Raw genomic sequence first — 21,557 nt, forward strand, 5'->3', positions numbered from 1 at the left:
GCTACAAACGATCTGAAAAAGGGTCACTTTGCATGTATCTATAATTAAAAAAAAAAAAAAGTTTAATCAAACCAAATATGAAGTTGGATATGTATAACAAAAACACTAAAGTTCTAAAACAAGCCTGTTTCTAGGGGGTGGCAAAAGCCAAGGGTCCAAAAAAAATTTAGTTAAAAAGAATTTAACACTATATTATATTATATGAAATCACAACAAAGATATCAACAAGGATAAAGAATTTATCTCCGTTGTGACTATATTTATCTCCAGCTCAATCTAATTGTAATCATCGATATATTTGAAGTGTTCTAAGTCTTTGTAGACGTCATGCATGGATTTTTGATAGGAACTGACAAAAAAACATAAAAATATGTAATTATGTAAGAAACATGAATGCTGTCATAAAGACTTCTGGATTTTATAGAAACTCTCTATTTTGCTATGTCACTATTCTGTTACGAAATTTCAGTCTATTTTAATTGCAGAAAAAATTCATATGGACCAAAACAACGATAGTTAGTTTCGTCAGCATGAGTTCTGGCCGCTACATATTGATCACCAATTTGTTAGTAAATTTTACTTTTAGCTTATAGCACATTCCAAAATTTCTCACAGATCTTATTACTAGCAAAACTGCGATAACTATAAAAAAAATTATTAGAGACTTTGTCATACACAGTCATGATCATACATACATACTAACCACTGGCTTAATTTTTTATTTCTTCTATGCAACACATGACTTGTGAAGACGGATCTTTTGATTGACCAAATTATGTGTGTTTTTAAACCATGCATAGCTACATTTTTATGGTTTTTGTTTAATCTACAAACATGAATAAAACTAAGGATTGGTTCAATATTATTGGGAACCATGGGGCGGAAACTTGTTTAAACCCCTTAATCAAAATTGAAATTCAAATCGAACTGCATTTGGAGATCCAACCCTATTTAGTAAGCCGACCCTGATCGAACCAAACCTTCCATTTCCAGATTACTAGAAAATTCGGACTAACTAAACCAAACCAATCATGTATGTTACGTTATATATATATGTATAAAACCTTATAATCATTAGGAAAACCCACTATACTATTTTGGTTTTTTGTTTGTTTTGTTATAAGACTTTAGTATATGTTCCGGTCAATACATTAATCTCACACGATGGATCAGCATCAGTGGACTTTTGTTGAATAGTGAATGTTCATGTCTTTGAATGAATATTTTAACACTTGATTCGTTTAACCAGTCCAAAGTCGCTACATTATTCTAAAATGAAAATCTCATGCACTAGCTTAGTACGAGTTTTCTTAATAAAGAATAAGAGTTGAATCAAAGTATAACTCCTACAAAAAGAATATTCTATACCACACATTTATTATAAATGATTACATAATTGATTTGATAGAAACGTACAAAAGGGAAAAAAACAGACCAAACATGGTTATGCAGTCGTCAACGCGCGGAGCCAGCTCATGACCATTACAAAACGCGCTTTTCAGTTTTTGATATATCTAATTACATCAACACTGTAGCCGATTTCGATGACTTCAATGTCACCCTTTGACTTCTCAATACCTCTATAAGTTACTCACGTTCTCGTATCACTTCCCATGCATCTTCTAAACAAACTCTATCTACTATCTCAAAAACACACTTCAAATCTTATCTAAAAAGGAATAAAAATGGGTTTAGTCCGATCACTTTGTTCGTTCATAGTCTTCCTTAGTTGTCTCATCGCGGTTTATGGCCAAGGTACGAGGATCGGGTTCTACTCGACCACGTGTCCCAATGCCGAGACGATTGTTCGGACCACAGTGACATCCCACTTTGGTTCTGATCCACGAATTGCACCCGGGTTATTGAGAATGCATTTCCATGATTGCTTCGTTCAAGGTTGTGATGGTTCGGTGCTTTTAGCGGGACCTAACTCTGAAAGAACCGCTGGTGCAAACACTAACCTCCGTGGTTTCGAGGTCATTGACGATGCCAAGACGCAGCTCGAGGTGGCATGTCCTGGTGTTGTCTCTTGTGCTGATATTTTAACATTAGCGGCTCGTGACTCCGTCACCCTCGTAAGTAAATTAATATACTAATACAAATATCATAACATAATTTGTCTATATATTCCAAAAAAGAAAGATTTGTTTTAAAAAAAAATGTTTCGTAAAATTAGATTTTTAGACTTCTATGCAACATTAAGTTTATATGGTTACCTACTTACCTCTATAATTTGTATTGGTAAAAAAAAATCCGAAAATGTTAACGAGTGTGTGTGGCTTTGCATGGGTGCATATAGACGCAAGGACAACGCTGGGAAGTCCCAACGGGACGTAGAGATGGACGAGTTTCCTTGGCAACGAACGTTAACAATCTCCCTTCTCCAAGTGACCCCGTCGCCATTCAACAGAGGAAATTTTCAGCTTTCCGCCTCACCACTCGCGATCTAGTCGCTCTTGTTGGTAAGTAACTTTACAAACATTACAGTTTAGAAATCAAAAATAGACCCAATATAGTAGTTTCGATCGGTGGAGTCTCCTATTGTACGATATTTTACTAAAAATAGATTGGACTAAGACCAAATCTACCACGCTCAAAATCAAATTTTCCTTATAACTAGTGTATATGAGATGTAGGAGTGTTCGTCCAATCAATGTCTTATTCGACCAGACCAATTCAATTATATAACTATTATTCAACTGAATATGAATATGTCTGATTTAATAGGAGGACACACGATAGGAACAGCTGCATGTGGGTTCTTTACGAACAGAATATTCAACTCGACCGGAAACACAGCAGATCCAACCATGGACCAAACATTTGTACCAACACTTCAAAGACTTTGTCCCCAAAACGGAGACGGATCAGCTCGTGTGGATCTTGACAATGGAAGTGGAAACACATTTGATACATCCTTCTTCAATAATCTTAGCCGTGGTAGAGGAATTCTTCAATCCGATCACGTTCTTTGGACTAATCCGACTACAAAATCCATAGTGCAAGAGTTCATGGCTTCAAGCAGCAACTTCAATGTTCAGTTCGCGAGGTCAATGGTTAAGATGAGTAATATTGGTGTGAAAACAGGAAGAAGTGGAGAAATTCGTAGGGTTTGCTCTGCTGTTAATTAATCATTGATTAAGGTTTTTATGGCTAATTTATTTGAATGTTTGATTTGTTAAGAGTTTGACTTTATTTTTAAAAAATATTTAAACCGATTGATTAGAAAGGAATGAGAGAACCCAAAAAAGTGGGTTGCTCATATTTGTATCCCATTTCTTTCTGTTTGATTTGGTGGAATAAATAAAGTTTTAGTTTCATATTTAATTTTATCTACATTGATCAAGAAATCGAAAAAGAAAACCACACACTAAAGAAAAGAAAGAAAGCTGCTTAATGTTTTGCTTCCATGATCTGCTCATTCAAAAGCCCATTGATTCTCCCTACGAACCTCTTCTTCTTCCTCAGGTGTAAAATCATTCTTAATGTTGAAGTGTGCACGAATCTGGTCTGGAGTTTTGCCCTTGATCATATCAGCAACAGTTTGGCACGTCAGGTCAAGCAAGCTTGCGATGTTTAGGTAGTTCGCAGCAAGGATGAGATCAAAGATCGTGGATTGATCTGTTTCCATGAACTGCCCATCCCACTTCTTGAGTTCCTCCTCGGAGATTGGGTTAGCGTCATCGACGTGGTGCTTCTTGCAGTACTCCATCACTAGGGCTAGAGTCTTGCTCGTCACGTTAGAAAGAGGGATCTCGGTACTGGCGCAATCGTCCTCAACCATATGCGCTATGGTCTGCGATTGGATCACGACCTCTTCTTCCACCTCGAACGACTGACCATCGGAGCTCTTCAACATGATCATCTTCTTCGTCGACATCGTTTGTACCTTGTTGGGTGAGATCTTTTCTCTTTGTGAAAGCGAATTTGATGAGAAAAAGTTTTAAGAATTGAGAGAGCGATTGAATTGTTAGGTAATGAAGTTGTGAACCCTATGCGCCGTATTTATAAGCCCTAAGAGTCGGTTAAATCAACCATTCCTTTTTTGAGATGGAAATAGTTTCTTTAACAAAAATAAAAAGGCAAATAAGTCCTTTTCAGAAAAGGTAATTTCACTGGAGTAAACCGAGATAATCCGGGTAAATTCTAATTTACCTACACATATCAACACTACACTAGTCATAAACTCGTAATTATGACATAATTCTACTATGTCTTAAAATTTAAGGTAAGAGAAAAAGGCACCTTCAAGAGGTCAATGAGAAGGAAGAAGAACATGTAAAAATTTCGAAATAAACAACAAGACCATGGTGTAACAAAACTCATGTTCATTTGGTTCAACAAAGTTTCCATATGATTCAAGTTCAGAACTATAAGGATATAAAGGTAAATCATAACACAAAACAATAGATAAGAAACGAAACAGAGTAACAACAGTTACATTGTGATCCAATAACACTTCAAGGTCTTATTATGATGAACCAGTACAAACACAGGCTCTGCAGTAATATATAGAGATTCAAACAAACACAACACCAACGTCGAAATAAATTATGTAGAAAGATATGTGACTTAGCTCTTTATTTAGTAGATATTTGAAGCTAAGCAAACACACTTTCTCATCACACCCTCCAGCAAAGAGGGGGTTTAGTCATCGTCTTCATCACGACGTCTCTGGTGGTGATGCTTGTGACGGTGCTGCTTCTTCTCCTCATCATCATCAGAGTCATTGCCACCCTGAAAATTGTGTACAGAGATGATTAGGTTAAGCAACTACTGCATCCTTTCTACTACTTTTCAATACACAGTGACATTGAGTTCATGATGCCCACTGCTGTGAACAACCATAAGAAAGGATAAGGGATGTTATGTATCTAAGACCAGCAAGTTATCCAAATCCATTCCAATACTGAACCAGCAAAATTCAAATGGAATCCTAGAACTAGTTTTCTAATCAAGCAAACTCAAGCAAATCTATTTCAGAATGTGAAACAGAGATATAATTGTTAACATGTATCCCAACAGTGACTGTAAACAGAGTTCTTTAAAATGGGTGTTCATAGATGGCTAGATCATCAATGGAACATGAACCATCCATATGGAGATAATTCTACTACACTATGATTAACAAAGGATTGAACAAATCAAAACTTATATTCCACACAATCTAGAGTCACACTATGTACAATTCCACTTAACGAAATGATTCATTTCTTCGACTTACATATTTCTTGCGACCATAGCTCCCTTCCTCATCACCAGAACCAGAACGGTCCCTGCGCTGCTCATCATCATCATCGTCATTGCGACGGCCATAGCTAGGCTTCCTGTAACTCCCTTCCTCCTGATCCTCTGATCTTCCATAGCTAGGCTTAATGTAACTCTCCACCTGGTCCTCAGACCTCCCATAACTGGGTTTCCTGTAACTCCCTTCCTCTTGATCCTCAGATCTTCCATAGCTAGGCTTCCTGTAACCTTCCTCTCCTTCCTCAGATCTTCCATAGCTAGGCTTCCTGTAACCTTCTTCTTGTTCCTCAGACCTTTCATAGCTAGGCTTCCTGTAACCTTCTTCTTGGTCTTCAGATCCTCCATAGCTAGGCTTCCTGTAGCCTTCCTCAGACCTACCGTAGCTAGGCTTACGCTCATACTCAGACTCCGATCTGCCACCATAACCAGATCCAAGCCCCGATTCAGGTCTCCTACCATACTCAACCTCAGTTCTTCCACCACCATAACCAGATCCATACTCCGATTCAGTCTCCGTTCTACCACCATAACCAGATCCATAACTCTGCTCAGGTTTCCGACCATACTCCGTCTCCGTTTCACCACCATATCCAGATTCAGGCCTCCTACCATACTCACTCTCCGTCTGACCACCATAACCTGATCCAGATCCATAACCAGGATTAGGTCTCTCACCTTGAACATGACCGCCACCACCTGAATCGGGTCGGAATGCGGGTCGTGGCTTGGGTCGAGAATAGCTACTGTACTCTGTGTTAAGAGCTTCGTCTCCGTAAGCGGAAGGCTCATGGATCTGAGTGAATTCAGGTCTCTCGTACTCGTCATCGTCATCGACGCCAGAGGAGAGAGGGTAACAAGTCTCATCGGAAGGTGGAATCGGACGGCCGTAGATCACGGTGATGTCGTAACCACCACTGTACGGCGTTGGATCAAACTCATCGAAATCGTCGACGTCGTTCTCATCTCTTGTGTAGTACGGCATCGTTTTAAAAGCTTCTCTCTGTGTTTTTTTTTTCCTTGGATCTGATAAAAATGACGAAATGAGAAATTTTATACGCGGAGGAAGAAGAAGAGTTTGAAAATACGCTGCGTTTTGAATTAATATTTGTGGATCGTCTTTCTAATTACGTGGGTCACAGTTTCCTGCTGTTTACATGGAGACCACTACGATTCGGGGTAAGCTGTGCCACGTGGCTCTTATCTTAATTAGTAAAAAACCCATTTTGATTGTACCGGTTGCCGACTGATCGAACCGGGAACCAAACCGGTTACAAGTAATGATTTATAAGAAATTAAATGGTTTGTGGTTTTGGGAAAGAAAAATTTTTGGGACAAATTGTATAAGTAACCCACAGATTTTTTTCTTTTCAATGTTAATTTTAAAATTATGGTTTATTTTGTAGATTTTAATTTCCATTTGAGTTTCTAAGGCTTGAAAATCTTATACTATATATATTTTAACTATTTTGTATAACCTTATTTTTCCTTTAGGAAAAAGACATTTATTATTTGTTTAAAAACAAATCTCTTATTTTTAATAGTCACTCAATTTATATCTCTATTTTTTTTCTCTAAAATAGAGTAACTCTAAAATAGAGCATTGTTTTCCTCCAATGTATTACTCTATTTTCAACTCTAAAATAAAGTTAGTGTAAAAAAATATAGATAAAAATAGAGTTGCTCTATATATAAAGCAATCCTATCATTTTCTATATTTTAATGTAAAATATAAAGTAGGTTTGGAGCAAATGTTACTCTATAATAGAATTTTGACTCTAAAATAGAGTGGGGTTGGAGATGCCTTTATACATATCAACTAGGTAGTAACCCGTGCTACGGTAAGTGATAAAATATTTTTATATTAATTTTAAATTCGTAAAATGACTAAAAATTATATTAACCTGGGTGATATAGCACATGTGCGTTATTTTCATGTAAATTTTTTAAAACATAAACCTAAACGTATTTACTTTAGAACGAAAACATGTCCCATCCCCTCCCAAACCATCCCCTCTCATCCTGTTTCAACCCATCTCGTCTGGTCTCGTTCCGTATCCATCTGGATTTTTTGTCTTATATTTGTTCTCTTTTAAATAATTACTCGTTAGACAATGTTTATTAAAAGAGATTAGGTAAGAATTTAGACGGGATACCAGAATTTTCCATCATTTTTTTTATTAGTTTGTTGAAATTATCCAAAATTTTATAATTTAAAAAATTATATAACTGTTTTCAAAAATACAATTTTTAAAGTGTCTATTCCAAAGTGGTTAATTACCCTAGTCGCATAGTCAATGACTCAATCCTTATCCAAATTAAAGAAAGCCTACCACTTGAATTTTTGTACCAATATTTTTTGATTTTTTTTTAAAAATTGTTCAATATATTTATTTTCACTATTTGAATTATCCGTTTCAGTTTACATATATCATTTCTTGTCTTAATACCATAAATAGACTGGAAGTTTTCTCAAAATATATTATTATTTCATTAAGTATATGTACTTAATTAGTAAATTAAATTACTTCAAAAGCACTGGTAAAACTTATATTCAGTGAAATAATAAACTATTTTAAGTAGTAAAACTTTAATTGTATAATATTAGTATTTTTTTCATAAAAATTAGTTAGCCACTCTTTTATGGTGTTGTCAATATTTTGGTATATATGTTGAATATGGCAACCCATTCCGAAAATAAACATGATCATCATCTTTGTCCGATGGAAAATATACAATTTTTTACAATCCATCCATAATAATCAAACATAGCCGTCAAATAATCCATACATAATTTAATAACAGCAGTCAAATAATTATCAAATTATTAGAACAGTAATTATCGGAATGAACATGATGATCTTTCATAATTTTTTTGGTTTTAATGTCATAAAAGAAATTACATAATCGTGTAAATTCTATTAAAGCGCCCGTGAATATTGAAATTTGATTATTCAAGTATCCAAATCAGTACAAAATATATAAAACGACATTATCATCTTAGGTTAAGTGAATAATAATTTATCAACACAATATAGGTAAATGAAAAAAATTAGACAAAATACATGAATTCTCAATTTAAATATTTAAAGTTATACATTTAATTTTAATGTTTAATATATTTTTAATAAAAGTATATGATGATCATATATTATGGTTTTGTCTTAGCTTCAATTTCTAAGATTATATCAAGATGGTAGCTTCAAGTTCTTTATTGAGGCTTCATATCTAAAATAATTTCACATGTGAAATGTAATAAGACGACCAAAATCAATTATATTTACCGCAATTCACAAGTCTCAAGATCCATATTTCAGCAACTTTAAAACTCTAAAATGCGTATCTGCAGCATTTAAAATATAATATTTCTACTGGATTAATAGTTTAATACTCTTTTTCTCATCATTATCCTTTTCATCACGTGAACCCTTCCTTTTGATTATACTTCTCTAGATTGCCCAATTTTGCATTGTTTTGATTATATATTCTCTTCCGATCTACGGATGGGCATCTCTTAAAAGGCAATATACTATAAAATCAATTGATAATACCTTATCGATTTAACCAGTATGGTTACACAGTCGCGGAGCCAGAAAATCTATCCACCAAAGTCATATTTTTTTCAAGCAAAAAAAAAAAAAAAAAATAGTTGAGCTCAATATTTCATACCGAAAATCTTAAATTTAAAGCCTTTTTGTGTTTTAATATTTCACGTGGGTCAATTATAATATTGCACAAAATTTCATCTGGGTCAATTGTATTATTGGATAAGGATCAATTTTTTTTTTTCATAAAAATTCCACTAATTTTTAGAATTTCATCAGGGTCAATTGACCATGGTAATGCTTCACTGGCTCCGCCACTGTAGTTACAAGATCACAACAAAAGGGCAGGGCCAAAAAGGTTAAGGGCAACAAGCCATCTAGTATGTGTCCTGATCTAGTGTATTATTCGCACACACAACCTAACTTGCTTCAATATGTACTTATTCAGAGGTGGGATGGGTGTTCGGCAATAGGTTCAATTAGGCAACTAGGCTCCAATGGAGTTCCATTTTGGGATGCTAGGGAGATTATGCATGGAGAGGAAAGCTATATAAGAATAGCACGGCGTGAAAACTTAGTTAATGATTTTCTTCATGTTTGAGAGCCCCAAAGCCTTTGAAGATCTTATGAATCAAGATATGACTCATGTTTACCATTGGTGTTTAAAGTTTTTAAATACCCTTTTCTTAAAAGATTTTGTTTCTCTCTGCTTGTTGTCTTTTGAATTACCATGATTCAGGGGAGGTATAACTAAGATTTTAGAAGATTTTGGGCCTTTTTTAAAAATCAGATGTTATTCAAAGCATGATTTTAAAATCTCTTCACAATTACCATGTTATTCAATTTGGAATTTACATAAAATCATTCAAAATAATTCACAATATCTTGTTATTCAATCAATGATTTATAAAAATTATATCAAATCTACTGTTATTCAAACTTAACAAGTACTTTTTAAAATACTACTAAAACCTGATTTTGAAAGATTTTGGATGCATTTTTACTTGAAAATTAGGAATGAACAAATCTCACCTCTGAAGGTGGTATTTTGAAGGATTTAACAAATACTCGAATCGTTATTTTTTGTCGTTCTTCACTTTACCAAAAGTGAGCTTCAATGGAGGAGGGATTCTCTTTTCAGTTTCATATTGAACCCAGATTTCGATTCTTCAATCAATTCTATATCTTTCATACTCTCGCTCTTAGTTGCATCTCGCTTAAGAACAATGAATCTGTTAACCTGGGGAATTTTTTAGAAACATTTTAAAATATAAGGGAGTTAAAATCGTTAACCGTTGTTGTGTGATTAAAGTGTGTTTAGATCATTATGTCTCATATAGAACAATGGCTATAGCCAAAAGATTTGAATATGCTTGGTGACTGGGATTTACCTTGTGGATGCAATCATCATGTCTCCTCCCTCATACTCAATCTAAACACTTGTTATTATTTTTTTGATTCCATCTTCTGTTCTTGAAACAAAAACCCATTAATACGAAAACCTGATTTCAATAGGAAACAGAATGTGCAATGCATGTGATACAAAAACCCATTAATACGAAAATCCATTTTTGATTCCAATTACCAATAAAAATCTCAACGTTAGTCTCAATTTTCCAAGAATAAGAAAATATCGTTTTAGAAGAATCGGATTGGTGGGGAGACCCAGTTTCAGCCTGAGTGGTCATGGAGCACACATGACCAGACGAGCGAAGCCAAAGCAGGGGACGAGGAAGACGATAAGCCGCAGAGAACAGAGAAATAGGAGGATTTCGATGATTAAGCCGAACGGAGGAGCGGCTACTAGGGTTATGAGTTGTCAACAATGATGTAGAGATTTGTGGAACCTTGCTCTCGGTTTCATGGAAATGGTCGAAGCATACCAACACTGACCAGTGGTGATGCTACAACGTTGAGAGACTCACCAACTTGAAGGAAACGAGAGCAAGCCACGTACCTTTACTAATATAGTATTTCTAAGTTTTCTTATACATGCATTATTATAAAGCTAAGTGTGTACCTAATTTTTGTTTTTTTCGTTGCATCTTGTTGTGGGACTGTGGGTATTTGGTATAAGAATAACTCATGAAAGAGAGCATAAAAAGTGGATAAAAAATTGTTGCGGAGGTAACGTTTCCAAAAATCTCTTTGATCCATACTAAATATTCCAAAATCTTCTAATAAATCTCATAAAATTATCACTATTATTTAATTATTAACAAAAAATCTTCTAAAACTCCATTAAATCGTTAGATATCTTTTAAAGTCTCTCAGAAACTAAAATCCACCAAATCTCTCAAAATGCTAATCCAATACCCCCTCTCAAACTACTATTATGAGAATCTATGTTAACATTTTTGGAGTACAAATTCATGCCATCCTTTCTTTTCTTTCGGATCGGTCGATTTAAAATCATAAATTAATATCCAATTTTACTAATCGGATCCTCATTAATTATCTATACAAACTCTAATCGGATCAGGTCAAATTAACCTTTAATGACCCGTGAATATTGATGTCTAGTACTCCCTATATTTCCTCCACTTAATTATAAGTTTCCTTTTTAATATTTTTAGCTCCCATTCTTCTGCAAAAAAGTAAAATATCATTTAATTATTTTCGGTAATAAAAACAAAAATATCTCAATTCCATATACGATTTATACTAATGGCCAAAAACTAAATTCTAAATTAATTGATTTGGCAGATTCTTTCTATAATCAAACAAAATCACATTCACTAATATACCATAACACAAGCAATAATATCTTATAAAATATTTAGTGATTTATAAATATGGTAGAACCTTGATTTTATACTAGCATATTCCATAAACTCCTAACAAAAATCTACTCAGACTTACTTGCTCACCAAACTTGTCTCTAAGCACTCACACAAAACCCTACTGTCTCATTGACATTATAAATAATTCTTTTTCACCGCAACTCATAACACCAAAACTAATAAAAAATGATAAACTTATACACAAAGCTTATTGTCATGCGTCTATTGAAACTATGATAACTCGATCTGCATCAAAATTCCTAGATGATTCATGTGACCAATGTCTAAGTCTGCGAAATTTTGTGTATATAATGATTTGAGTGTTGTGTTTATTATATAATCTGTACTCATTTATCTTTCTTTATAACTACAGCTGATTCATTCAAGATCTAGAAAATGACATATGCTTAAAGAAGCTTGATTTAACTTACAAGCTGATATGGTTGTTGGATTTAAATTCTATTTTAATGCGTTTGTACGATATAAGCTTTTTTTTGGCCATCATTTAGTCAATTTTTATATAATTATTGTCCATATGTCTATATATACATATATATATATCTATCTTTGATGGAAAGAAAAATGTACATATAATATATTTTGCAGTTGCTAATTCATATTTTGGTGTAGATTTAAGTTCATGAATATTAATTTGTTTACCTTTTAGTTTTTATCAATAACTATTTTTTTTAACGTTTTTAAAGTTTTTTTATTTTATTTTTTCCTTTAGTCTACATATGTACCACATGTTAAATCTTGAAAACACTAAAAATATCCTATATATTAATACTAAAATTAAAAACCTGTAAAATCTTATAAAATTATATATAAATAAAAAATTGTCTTGCGAATTAAACTCTATTATTAAAACCTTCCAAGATAAATGAATATATTAGCTATTAAATAATTTCATAGATTATAGAAGTGTCATATTAGTTTCGAATTTATTAATTAGCATATTCTCCAAATTTGTATGTGGACTACATAGTGTTATACATAACATGGTCTGTTTACTTTTACTGTTTTACAACAGCTAATTTTAATTTACCAAATTCTAAATGAAAACAATTCAATTGTATATACATCAAACAAAGAAAATTAATTTTACTTTCCACATATCTATATATTATTTTATATAAGAAACACAATCTTGCGGTGTACCACGAGTCAAAACCTAGATAACATTGTAACATCATCTATAATAAAAACCAAAGAATTTTAAATCATTTTATAAATAATTATAAAATTTTATCAAACATTTTACATCTATACTATTAAAGCAGAAGTACTCACTAGACTCAAATTGGACAATGACTTTGTTTTGGTACGTTTTCATTAAAAATGATTAGAGAATCCCTTAATTTAATTAAATTACCCTATACTTTCGATTTCAATAAATGACCATTATACCCCTTAATCGCCCATTTAATTACAACCAGGTCGGGACGCGGATCCTCTTTAACCCGGTAATAGAACAAAAATCTACACGCGGATCCATTTGTAATCCGGGTTAATACTATTTGGATCGTATTTGGTTTGATTCAAGAATAATTATTCACACAACCAAACAGATGTTTATCCCTATAAATAAGGAAACTGGTATCTGAGTATTTAATGGCTTCAGTAATATCAAATATTAACTACTACCATAGTTAATCCTTATAATTATTACGAATATTAATAATAATGAGAAATCTTTCATACTTATGGATTGTGACTTTGTTGCTTCCAAAATAATCAATAGATTCAATACGAAATTTTATATATATGTAAACTTATTTGATTTGCTTTTATATTGTGAGATATTTACGGAAACAACAAATTAACATAATACAATTAAATAAAAACAAATCATCATTTAGTTTAGATTTTTCAATATTTCGTTAAAAAATTATAGTAATTAATTATGATTAGTATAGATGGAAAGAATCAAAAACGCATAAATTATATATATCTAAAGTTGTAAACTAATTTACAGAAAATGTGTACTGTATATCTCACATCGACTAAATATTTTGGAATATGGTTCATAGTTACTATCAATATATGACTAATATGTTTTGAGTACAAATGAGCACGGAGCTTGATTTATCAGATATCCAAATTTAACAGTTTAATTTGGCTCTATATTTGAGCATATTTAAACTTTTAAAAAGTAAACATATTATAATATATTTACGTTTTTAAAATAGTTTAAGAGATTAAAAATATTTAATTTTTTATAGAATATTTAAATTATTATAAATATTTGAACTTCGTTGAAAGTTTAAAATATTATAATATTTTTAAGTCTATGAACATTTTCCTCAAATTTTTAATTTTACTTTTACTGTATGTCTTTTTTTTTCCTTCATGTACATATATATGGACATTGGACACCATGACATTTTTTTTATTTTAATTCACATATGATATATTATATTGAACATATCAAACCGTACAGGCTAAACGTAAAACACCCAAATATTTTGTACATTCAACCAAGGCCCATTTGTATATGTTTACTTTTTTGTTGCCTATATATATATTTTTTAATCATTTGTATTTGTATTTATTATTAATATATAGTTTAACTATGCAAAGTAATAGATATTTTACATTCGATTCAAAGGGAAAAAACAGCAATCACTATTGTCTTTTGAATATATTTTGTTTCTAAATCCTTTGCAAACAAAACAAAGAAAACAAAATTTTTATTCCCATTATTTTTTTTCAAAACCTGTTAGATTTGATTTCTAACATAATAAAAATTTAGATTCCCATTTTTTAAATTATTATTATTGATATATATAAACTTAATAAAATTTTAAAATATTATGAATATGTAAACTTAAAAAGGTTTAAAATATTATATAATGTAGTTATATAAGAGGACATGTTGGAATTAATAAAATATTATTAACTAAAACACGGATTAAATTCTCATTTTATTATTTGTCAACAATACTAATATTAGAATATTTGACATATCAAATCCAATTTAATTAAGATTGTGTAAAATAATTAAATCATTAGGAAAATGTGACTTAAACACATCTTATAAATTAGTTATTATGTATTGAGATCCTTTTGTTTGTTCTAATAATTAAAAATCCAAATAGAATCTCTACACACTAATCCAAATAAATTAATTATAAATATAAATAAAATTTATATGCACACGTTGTAACGTTTACACAAATCCCATAATACTAAATTTATACATATGACAAATGAAATAACACAAAACTATATTAGTCCTAAAAACTTATTTATTAATTTGACCAATAATAATATGTAAAAAATAAAGCAAATTTAAAATTAGAAAGAAAAAAACAATTTGTCCCGTGGTGTACTGGAAAAGTAATTATCAAAATGAACATTACGATCTTAATCGAAACTTTTTTTTTACTGTCACAATTGAAATTAAACAATCAAATGTGTGTCTAAATTCTTATAAAGGCCCGTGAACATTTAAATTTGATTATTCAAGTATCCAAATCAATACCAATAAATAAATAAAATGACTTGATTATCTTGGGTGAAGTTTAGAAGAATTATTTATTAACACAATAGAGGTAAATAAGGTGGTTTACTCGAGTCTCTACTGGGATGATGCCATCCCGCCTATAGTCTTTGGGACTTTCAAACTGGAGAAGAATAATGTATCGGCTTCATTTTCCACCACCTGAGTCTTTCCCTCAGGAGATGCAAAATTCACAAAATCAAACTCTTCATGAAGACTTCTATCAACAAAAACAAATCGATACCCAAATTAACCAAATAACTAACTAACCTTGACAACAAAAAGTAGAAAGGGATAATACCAAATATTCAATAAATCATCTATTACTAATAATAGTCAAGAAAGTACCAACAGAGAGAAGTCTTATTTAACCTTCTATATTTTTTGAGGTGGCATGATTCTAATGATGTTAAATAAGACTTATTGTTTTATGATTCATATTCAGGATTCAAGAGCATAAAATAGCACTGTTTAAGGATGTGCCTCTTGTAGAATCTTGGTATGGTGCATGATTCTTGGCTTTTTTGTGCTTCACTTTGAATATCTCCAGCTGGATCCTCTTTGTCTCAAGCTCTGCAAAACAAATGAACACAAACCCTTAATAGACCAAACATAACAAAAGGTTATAATAGCCTTTGTATCTATTACACAATCTACTCACATTCATCAATCATTGTACAACATAGAATGAGATTCCGCATTCTTGATATACATCAAACAAGCATAACGGTTTCACGAATACTCAACCTAGCTAGCGTCATTATAATATTTAAACCACATTTCTCATATCGTCATAGTCAATCATATACATGATCATCAATATAGCTAAACCAAAATATCATCGGCTAAACATGGCACGAAACAATTGTACCCTTTTTTTTTTACTTGAACTGGTTTCTTCTTCTTCCTCTTCACCATAAAACCCAGATTTATTCTAAGTATCCAACAGATCATATCTCAAACTTCCAGACTGAGATGACATATTAAATTAGGGTTCCTTACATAAGAAATAAGTGATGACAAAAGCTCTTCTCACCTCCGGTGAACAACGTTTCCCAACTCCGGTTATCGTCGGCCACAGACGGATGATTTGATGACGTACGGTGCCTTTGCCTCACGCCAGTTCTCTTCTCTCTCCCTCACTCTTTCTTTCTTTTCTCTCTGTTGGCGGCTTAGACTAGGTTTTATTCTCTTTCTAAACGAAGAGGGAAATGTTTACGCATATACATATACATATATGCCACAAACGCCAAGTTCAGCAATATCTTTTAAAAGCCTAATACCAAGTAATTCAACAACCAAAAGATTAACCTTAAACGAAGCTTTCAGCAATATCATTTAAGTACTTAAAGAACAAGGACTTTACAAGCGCTAGCTAGAGCATCTTGTCATTGAAACGAGTTCTGTAAGGAAGTCACACTTTTCCTTTTTCGTGTTGTAAACATTGAGCCTTAATTTCTCTAGGATTGTTGAATTCTTGAGGAAGTAACTTATTAGCTCCATTTCTCCTTCATACCTTGGGATTGAACGTTTCAATTTTACAAACTTGAGCAATAATACCAAACAGGTTACCCATTTTGACACCCTTGAAAATGGCCAACTCTCTTCGTCTTTCCAAAAATAGTTACTGCACATATCACAATTTAATCAAAATTATTTACCATGTGAAGCGATCACGTTAATAATTAATTAAATCTGAAATATATAATAAGATTTTAATGCTACACTCAAATTTTTTTTTTTCTTTCCTGCATGCTACACTCAATTTTAACTAATCGTAATTTGAAAAGGAAAAGGATACCCTACTACAGCTGCTAGTAGGATTAGGATATACGGTGTGTTGGTATTATAAAAACACACAAACAAGGTCAAAAAAAAAAAAAAAAAAAAACAAAACGGAAAGGTAAAGAATGGAAACCTATGAGGTCGGTTCAATAATTTTTGGTGTCGCCATTTGTCTCCTAATAATTGGTGGCCTCCTATTCGCGGAGTACTGCGACATTGATTACTATTTTCCCGAAGAAGGCGACCATGGCCGAGACAAAGCGGCGGATCAAGTGATTATCACCAAAAATAAGAACAGCATCGTGTCCGTGACCAATCAAATTGAAGAACCGACTAGTAATGTTGATAGAGTGGTTATCAATATCACCAACAGTAAGAAACGCGACGTGAACAACAAAATTAAAGCCTCGAGTAATAATGTTGATCAAGTGGCTTTCACCGTCGATGTGCTCGTACGTCACTCGTAACCACTAATAAAAACCAGACGTTCCATGTGTTTTTTTTAGTCTGTTTTTTTCTTTTTCTTCTTCTTCTGTTAATTCCTAGATGTTTTGAGTTTTCCAGATATATCATGCCAACCACACTTCCGCTGTGCGCTCTGATTTTTGTTAATTTATAATTTTAAAATATATAAATTTTATTTATTATATATTTTGAGAATATTATGAGTTTTTAATTTATATTTAAAGAAATTAAGATTTAAGATTCTTAGTTATTTTCAAAGAATGACTTGTATAATGGAGATTCTTACATTTTAGTTTTATGAAATTATATATTTATTTGCTCAGATTGTGATATGATATATTAATTTTATAGTTATTAGAATTATAAAAAAAAAATATGATGATAATCACGTTCCCAATGATGACAAATTGTTACACCCTGATTGTTTACATTATCATTATTCATTAATAAAGTTTATTTGGAATTAAATATATATATATATATATATATGATATTAAAAATTATATTAACTAGAAATAATCACATAACTTATTAATAGTTAACTATGAATACCAACAAAGAATACCAAATTTGGTGCGCTAAGATTGCTTAATTCTGTAGTTACGGCCCCCTACTTGCATCATTATATTGCACGGCTCTTGTCTAGTCTCGAAATTATGTATATATGCCGAAATTTGGAAGTGAGATTATGGGTAAAGGTTGAGTAAGATTATGTATACATGCATATATATATGAAATGTAATAGAATGAAATAAGTTTATGTTTTATAAAAGGATTGGTAAAAGATGAATTAAATTGGTGATGGACATAATGTAAACTATATTTAGTTGTGTATGTAATGGCATAAAATGTTACAATATCTAGTTGTGTGTGTATAAATTCTCTGAAGTTGTTAATTCATTTTCCCAAATTTTAAGCCTAATTCTACATTTTATATAAAATTGATAATGCTAAATTTAGAAGAATATGAATATATATATATATATATATATATAACCAAACGGGAAAATGTATTAAAAATCCTCAACTATGCATTTTTGTTGACTTTCAAATAAAAGCTTATTTTTGTTGACTTTCAAATAAATCGTAAAGTCTGGTTAACTTTGCCAATTGAGGCGGCACAACATTAACTGGGTAAACGGAACAATTACACAGTCGTAACTAGCTGTTACCGGAAACTGTTAATATACAGAACGACGTCGTAAAACATACAAATGTAAGATTCAAATTCCTCACCTCAATTAAAGAACAATAGTTACTTCACCAACAGAGCTTCCTCTTCTTATTTTGAATCTTCGGAATCTCCACCAACATGTTCAAATCCATATTTATATGTTTTTTTAACACAAACATCGTCGTTTAGCTCATTAATGATTCTCAGTGACGACTAGTTAACTCTGTGTGATTGTTCCGTTCACCCAGTTAAAATTGTTCTTCAATCGGCAAAGTCAACAAGACTTTATGTTTTATTTCAAAATCAAGAAAAAAATAAGTATTTATTTCACTAGATGAAGAGTTCATGCTTTAAATCAACGAAAATATATAGTTGAAATTTTTTTAATGACATTTTCCCCAAATGGGGAAATATCTTAGTCAATTTGAATTCACAATAATCAATAGATGTGCATGTTCTCAAAACAAAACACATCTATTGTGTAGATTGTGTATACCCCGCTAATGTAACTGTTCTTCATTCTTAATATGTACATGGAACAATTTGGGAGGAATAATGACTTACTAGGTTTTGACCCGCACGTACGTGCGGAGTTATGTTTAAAAACAAATTTCTAAATTATAGAATTAATAAACCAAACTCATATATTATTTGAATATTTAGTTTGATTTTCTGTTCCGTCTCACCAATATTTTAAATTCCGGAAGGACACAACGATAAGACAATTTTTTTTTTGGACAAAAAATATGTTTCATTCTATTAAAATAGAACAGAACATACAAAGTAAAGATCAAGATTTAAGGCACAACAAAGATAGGCAATCCCCAAATCCAAAACAACAAAGAGAAAGAGGTAAATAGAGATTATCGAGATTGTAGTCTTGAGAGCTATGAGCCAAATCCTAGCAAGGGTTTCAGAACATGTGAGATCAAGCAATAACGATGCAGCTTCCAAGAACAAGTCGATGGAAGAAGATGTGGCCACTGTCTTGTATTGAAAGAGCCAAAGCTGAGATACTCACCTGGGTGAGGATATCTACCCGAAGGAGAGCTTTGTCATGAGGTCGAGCAGGGTTTAGGATACTCTGGTTGAGGGTAAAAAGAGGTTTGAAGGGGGTGATTGGATTCAGTGTAAAAAGCTTGAAGTTGTAGTGGTAACACCCACTCCATGGAGATGGGGTCATAATGCCACGAGACTTCAAGATTATAGGAGGGTACTTCAACAAGTTGATACAATGCAATTTATAGGTCTCTATAAGCATACTAGATGATGAAGGAGGGGGCATGGCGATAACTCGGTAATCACATCGCCATAAGGTCTGGATCATAATGCCGAGTTCACTCATGCTTCTAACCTCAAGAGCTGAATCAATATGTAGATCTAAAAACAGGTTTCCTACAAAAATCCTTAACCCAACTAGCAACAATGGTGGTTTACTTTCCAAATGTAGTCTTCGAACAAGTGGTTCTATAAATCCACACACATAAAAACTAGAGAGGAAGAGATTTGAATTCCGCTCAAACCTGGGTAATATTAGTGGAAGATCAAAAGAAACATCTTTTGGTAATGGGCTCAAGAACCTTAACGGGCCGAGGAAATTTGGGCCCAACAGCAGAAAACCTAAGTTCGCTGTCGGGGACAGAGGAGGGTTCACGCAGCGGCTGGGTTGAGCAGATGTCTAATTCAGTGGCTCGAGCATCTCTAGTGAAGGTAGGGAAAGTGGTTGGGGATTTAAAGCGAGGCTTGAGGTATCAGAAGTGAATCCTAAGGGCTTAAGTTCTCCGGTACAGGACATTGATACCAGGATGAGGAGACCGTCGTGCGCCGTCGACAGAACTACCAGGCAAGGCGCATATGGTGGTCTTAGAGGATCTACTCCTCCCATCAATGATACCTGGTTTAAGATCTCCTCTTGGTCAAACATGAGTCCAAATCTGAAAAATTTGGGGTCTTCAGATAGTCTCTCCGAGGAAGAGGTTTGAGGCGGTGAAGAGTTGGGAAACTCCGGCCAGCAGCTGTCCTCTTTGGATTGCAGATCAGCTATTGGGGGAAATTGGGTGGGAAGGCTTAAGGAGGGATAAACAAGATAAAAGGGGAAAAAAAGCTAGACTACAAGAGGGGAGACAAGGAGGGGAGATTCGGACTGAGTCCCGACACCGGCAAAGTTTCACTTCGCCGACGTCAGCGGGGAGTTGCGGTGGAGTTGCCTCGATTATCGTGTCTTAGAGAGAATAGATTTTTATTTATGTATTATTACCCAACGATAATACCATAGACCAATTATTTCAGGGTATTTCCCAGGATAAGAACAAATTTTGTTTTTCTAATTTCTCCAGTATTTCGAAGGTCAGACCGATTTGGCAGTTATATTGAGATCAATAGTAAATTGGGTTAGTGGTAGTTTAGATTTACATTAAACTATTGAGTTATCAAATCAAATATATAAACTGCCAAAAACTAATAAAACTCCTAAATCAAATGATCTAAACGAACCCATTGATTTTAATAACTAAATCTCTTAAAACTTTTAAACATATTTTAGGAATGATCATATTTTTCTTAACTAAACATAATTTTTTTACAACTATAAAAGTTTAAACCTATACAGCTAAAATCTACCAAACAAAGTAACTGTTTTTATAGTGTTTTTAACTTTTTATAGTTATAAAGTATAATAGTATAGAGAATTTTTTAATTAATCCTTCCATATGTCTAACCTTGATGCAAATATTGGGAGGTAGTGAGACCATAGTACAAAAGCACCAGGTGAGTTTTTGCCTTTTTGGTTTCTTAAGTTTCAAAAATTGCATATTATTATTTTAATTTTTTTTAAAAAAATTAACTTAGGAGGATAATCCATCAATTGGCTCATTTAATCATCCAAGTATTCTATCTTAGTTTTGGTTAAAACATATAAAACGTAGCGCAAAATAACATAGAACTTTCACTCCTTAACCGAGAGTTAATTAACGTAAAAATGATACCAAAATTAAAACAACACCGAGACAATAGAGAAGATAAAGAAAACTAATACAAAACAAAAGAAATTGTCAAGA

The 21,557-nt window shown here is 32.6% G+C and overlaps 2 protein-coding genes and 1 pseudogene across 2 annotated transcripts; 1 reads left to right on the plus strand and 2 right to left on the minus strand.

Annotated features, from left to right (window-relative positions):
- On the plus strand, positions 1,609 to 3,324 carry LOC104719621 (peroxidase 62-like). The gene is made up of 3 exons (XM_010437575.2): positions 1,609 to 2,075; positions 2,300 to 2,462; positions 2,728 to 3,324. The coding sequence occupies exons 1-3, from the start codon at positions 1,686 to 1,688 to the stop codon at positions 3,129 to 3,131; spliced, it is 957 nt and encodes a 318-aa protein (XP_010435877.1). The 5' UTR covers positions 1,609 to 1,685; the 3' UTR covers positions 3,132 to 3,324.
- Positions 3,401 to 4,248, minus strand: LOC104719623 (SKP1-like protein 11). The gene has a single exon (XM_010437577.2). It carries the CDS (start codon positions 3,878 to 3,880, stop codon positions 3,419 to 3,421), a length of 462 nt encoding a protein of 153 aa, XP_010435879.1. The 5' UTR covers positions 3,881 to 4,248; the 3' UTR covers positions 3,401 to 3,418.
- LOC104719622 lies at positions 4,347 to 6,285 on the minus strand (annotated as a pseudogene).

The sequence above is a fragment of the Camelina sativa genome, chromosome 10 (genome assembly GCF_000633955.1).
Source record: "Camelina sativa cultivar DH55 chromosome 10, Cs, whole genome shotgun sequence".
NCBI classification, from domain to species: domain Eukaryota; kingdom Viridiplantae; phylum Streptophyta; class Magnoliopsida; order Brassicales; family Brassicaceae; genus Camelina; species Camelina sativa.